General features: G+C 36.5%; 1 protein-coding gene across 6 annotated transcripts; it reads left to right on the top strand.

Moving 5' to 3' along the window:
- LOC140966733 (uncharacterized) lies at positions 1 to 3920 on the top strand. 6 transcript variants are annotated; one of them, XR_012173427.1, is made up of 5 exons: positions 1 to 53; positions 144 to 281; positions 354 to 432; positions 1070 to 2770; positions 3339 to 3920. XR_012173427.1 is itself a non-coding variant. In XM_073426985.1 (4 exons), the coding sequence occupies exons 1-4, from the start codon at positions 30 to 32 to the stop codon at positions 3520 to 3522; spliced, it is 348 nt and encodes a 115-aa protein (XP_073283086.1). In that variant the 5' UTR covers positions 7 to 29; the 3' UTR covers positions 3523 to 3920. The 6 variants fall into 6 exon arrangements, 5 of the variants coding, with proteins under 5 accessions (XP_073283086.1, XP_073283083.1, XP_073283085.1 ...); XM_073426985.1 differs by lacking the exon at positions 1070 to 2770 and having other exon boundaries at positions 7 to 53; positions 3416 to 3920; XM_073426982.1 differs by lacking the exon at positions 1070 to 2770 and having other exon boundaries at positions 7 to 53.
- Positions 3921 to 3941: the final 21 nt, after the last annotated feature.

The following is a 3941-nucleotide window of genomic DNA, read 5'->3' as shown; positions in this document are numbered from 1 at the left end:
TTCTACCCCACTGTACACTTGACCAATTGATGCATATTGAGAACACTACAAAAGTAATATTTCTTTGCGATCCATTTTTCGATTCTTAGATATACTGCTACATTTTCTACAGTTAAATGATGATCTAAACTTTGTTGTTGCAGGGGAGAGATCTAAGCCCTGCAACAGATGAGCTGTGGAAAAAGTTTTACGTGCGCCAATTTGGCATTGAAAGTGCCAATCTTGTGGTTGAGAGGATGGGACAGAAACGAGTAATCTTTAAATGGAAACAATTGTACGAGGTAATTGACTTTCTGCCTACTTGTTTATGAACAATTGCAGAGTTATCCTTCTTGATGTGTTGCTTTATGTAGGCAAAGCTAAAAGATAGAGAAGAGGCAACACAAAAGTCTCTCGACCGAATAAAGAAAAGATATCAAGAAGAGGATGCTAGTAAGCAGTTTTTACATATTCGTTGACGTTCCAAAGTTTGTTTATATGCACCAGTCACAAATATAGGATGCATCCATAAAATGAAGTTACTTCACCTCGACTCATCTTTGCATAGTCTTGTACCATGGTGCGGTCAATTGTATGAAGCCTTTTAATTCGATCAATAACTAGGCTCTGGATATCTTCATCTACCTAATGGAGGCTTTGTCATTTATGATAACCACCTTTATGTTTCCATTACTATTTTTTGGAATAAATTTAACTTTTGTGAATTAAAATTGATGTATTTAATTGAAGATGAGTTAATAACCTCTAACTCAAGTAACAATTGGTTTTAAGACTTAAATTAAAGACACTTAATCAAGAGTAAAATTAAATACACTTAATGAAGACTTAAATTTAAAATGTAAATCTTGAAAACAGTGTTGGAGGACATATAGTCTCCGGACTATATATTTCATGTTCCAATTCTATAAACGTGATAATAATTGTTGAGTTTAAATCTTGTAAATTAGATAGGATAATATTTCTTTATGATTTTTTGGAGATTTTTTTATCTACTTGTGATCTATATAATATGTATTACTCTGATGAGATAATATATCAAAATTTTCTTCTCATTTTTACATGGTATTAGAGCCAGAGGGTTTTCCCAATCGTTTTTTTATTCCCTCGTCAATATTTCTGCAAAAGCAGCACCTCTATTTACAGCCATGTCCACCTGGTCATCCACGACCGACGACTCCAACACCACCAGGAAAACTCCGGTCATCACCTCTATGTCCGGAGGTGACATCTTTCACTTCAGATCAGTACCCACCGTCTCAATGGTTGCAATTACCTACAGTGGGCTCAATCTATTAAGATTGTGATTTGTGCTCGGTGTAAACTAGAGTTTGTCATTGGCAAGCTTTTCCCCAGCCAAGACAGAACCATATTACAATTCGTGGCTGACCGACAATTCCATTTTTTCTTGCATGGTTGGTGAACTCAATGGAACCTACCATCAGCTGCTGCTAATTGTGGTTCACAACTGCGAAAGAAATCTGGGATGTTGATCGAAAGATGTACTCTGATCTTGGGAATGCGTCTCAGGTGTTCGATGTTCGGTCAAAATTGAAAGACATGAAACAAGGCTCACGTTTTGTCACTCAATACTTCATTGACCTCCTAGATTTATGGCAAGAGCTAGACTTATTCTTTGAAGATAATTCCCGAGGTGCTGCTTTCAGTGTGAAACTCCGAAGGCATTTCGACGAAGAAAGTGTGTTCGACTTCCTAGCTGGTCTCAACCGAAAACTTGATGATGTCCAAGGGGGGATTGTTGCCCGAGATCCCTTTCCATCCCTTGATGATGCATTTGCTAAAGTCCACCAGGAAGAAACGAGGTGCAAAGTGATGTTACAATGCCTGAAACTTGGTAGGGTTGCCAAATGGAAAAAGCACAATGGGATGTAAATGGATATTCACTGTAAATTATAGGGCAGATGGCTCAATAGAACGACACAAAACACGCTTGGTTGCCAAAGGCTTCACTCAAACTTATGGTATTGATTACACTGAAACTTTTGCACCAGTTGCTAAGATCAACACTGTGAGAATTCTTTTGTTACTAGCTGCTAACCTTGATTGGCCTCAACAACAACTGAACATAAAAAATGCATTCCATAATGGTGATCTCGAGGAGGAGGACATGAGACAACCACCCGGTTTCGAAGACAAATTGGGAAAGCATATGGTATGCGAACTCAACAAATCACTTTATGGATTGAAACAGTTTCCATGTGCATGGTTTGACATATTTTCCAGAGTTATCAAGAAGTTTGGATACTGTCAAGGACAAACATATCATGCATTGTTTGTCAAACATTCTGAGAAAGGAGAGATCGCTATTATCATTGTATTTGTGGATGATATCATTTTAACTGGAGATGACAGTCTAGTGATGGAAGAAGTTAAGCGTATGATGGCAAGAGAGTTCGAGATTAAAGAACTTGGAACTTTGGGATATTTCTTGGGAATGGAGATTGCCAAGAGCAAAAAGGTCATTTCACTCTCTCAGACAAAATACACTTTGGACCTGTTAGTAGAAATAAGCATGTTGGGGTGTAAGCCAACTAGAGGATAAGCTACGACTTTTAGTGATTCTTATGCATCAGAAAACGAGTGGAACAAAATAAATTGTTCTGACTAAGAATCACTTGAGAGAGTAGTAGGGTCGCTTCGAAGGAATTGCACGACTCAATTCTAGATCCCTTCATAGGATCAGGCATGTGTTCATGACCAAAACAAATACAAACATGAGAACAGTAGTGTATCAAGGAGAATCATGTGTGAGGTATATAATAGTTTACACAAACAACATAATAGTTGAAGGATATGACGTCTATTGTCAGCCAGTAAAATAATATACCATCACAAAGGAAGGTTCAAATGGTGATTCTTACTCGTCATATGTAGGATTTAACTGTTGGACGTAATCACCTAATCTTCTTATATCAGTCAATTTTCATTGGATTGTTGGAATAAATTCACTTTTTTTGAATTAAAATTGATGTATTAATTGAAGATGAATTAAACATCTAATTCATGTAACATTGGTTTTAAGACTTAAATTAAATACATTTAATCAAGAGTAAAATTAAATATGTTTAATTAAGACTTAAATCTAATATGTAAATCTTGAAACCAGTGTTGGATTGCACACAGTCTCTGGACTATGTATATACATGTTGAAAGTTAGACTTAACACTTCCCAAAAAGTTAAACAAAAGGTTTCTTTCTAGTATTCTGGTTTCTTATATTTCTGTTTCAAAGATGATTGCGATCATGTATACTCTCTGTTCGTCGGAGCAACATTTTGTGCTTATTTACTGCTGGTATTGCTGTTGTATTTTGGGTGACAGACGTCTATACTCTATACAATCCTCAAAACACCATCGGTGAGGGTGAATCTGTTTTAAGGAAACCGTGTTCTTCACAGGCCTTGGTCATCTACTTGTTGATTTTGTCCTCTCCGTCACAAATTTGTTTCTGCCGACAAGAGTTCAATACGTTGTATCCTACCACATTTCTTGTTCTTCTGATTGATATATATTCAATGTTTTATAACTTTTATTTCTGTTAGATTTCTTCCTCCCAGTAATCGGCTAACACTATTTTCTTCGTGTTGAAACCTTCACCATTTCGTGAATATGATTACCTTGAATTTCTTTTTCCCACAGTAGTTTCATTATCATAATCTTGTTATACAATCTCTATGCCTGTGTCTTTTACTTGCTTATATGCTGCTCCATTTTTCGCTATCCAAATTCCACTAAGATGTAGCTGGTGTAACAGCCTCACCTCCTCCAACTTAATTGTAGCGTCCGGCACACCAAGATTACACTGAAATCAAGTATTGAACGATTAATGGGAGTGTCATTATTTATTAGGGCAAGTTCTTCTTGAGCACTAACCTAAATACTTACTCATATTGACTACTTATCTTGTAGGGAAGCAAAGTCGAC

The sequence above is a fragment of the Primulina huaijiensis genome, unplaced genomic scaffold, assembly GCF_012295235.1.
Source record: "Primulina huaijiensis isolate GDHJ02 unplaced genomic scaffold, ASM1229523v2 scaffold207824, whole genome shotgun sequence".
Taxonomy (NCBI): Eukaryota; Viridiplantae; Streptophyta; class Magnoliopsida; order Lamiales; family Gesneriaceae; genus Primulina; species Primulina huaijiensis.
Note: the sequence above shows the minus strand (reverse complement) of the source record. Positions and strands in the feature narration are given on the sequence as shown.

What these genes read in the sequence shown, in the direction of transcription:
- LOC140966733 (XM_073426981.1), top strand. Translation starts at nt 30, where the DNA reads ATGCATATTGAGAACACTACAAAA. An exon ending in ATATTGAGAACACTACAAAA is followed by an intron (nt 54 to 143) that starts GTAATATTTCTT and finishes TTGTTGTTGCAG; the next exon opens with GGGAGAGATCTAAGCCCTGC. An exon ending in ATATCAAGAAGAGGATGCTA is followed by an intron (nt 433 to 1,069) that starts GTAAGCAGTTTT and finishes ACATGGTATTAG; the next exon opens with AGCCAGAGGGTTTTCCCAAT.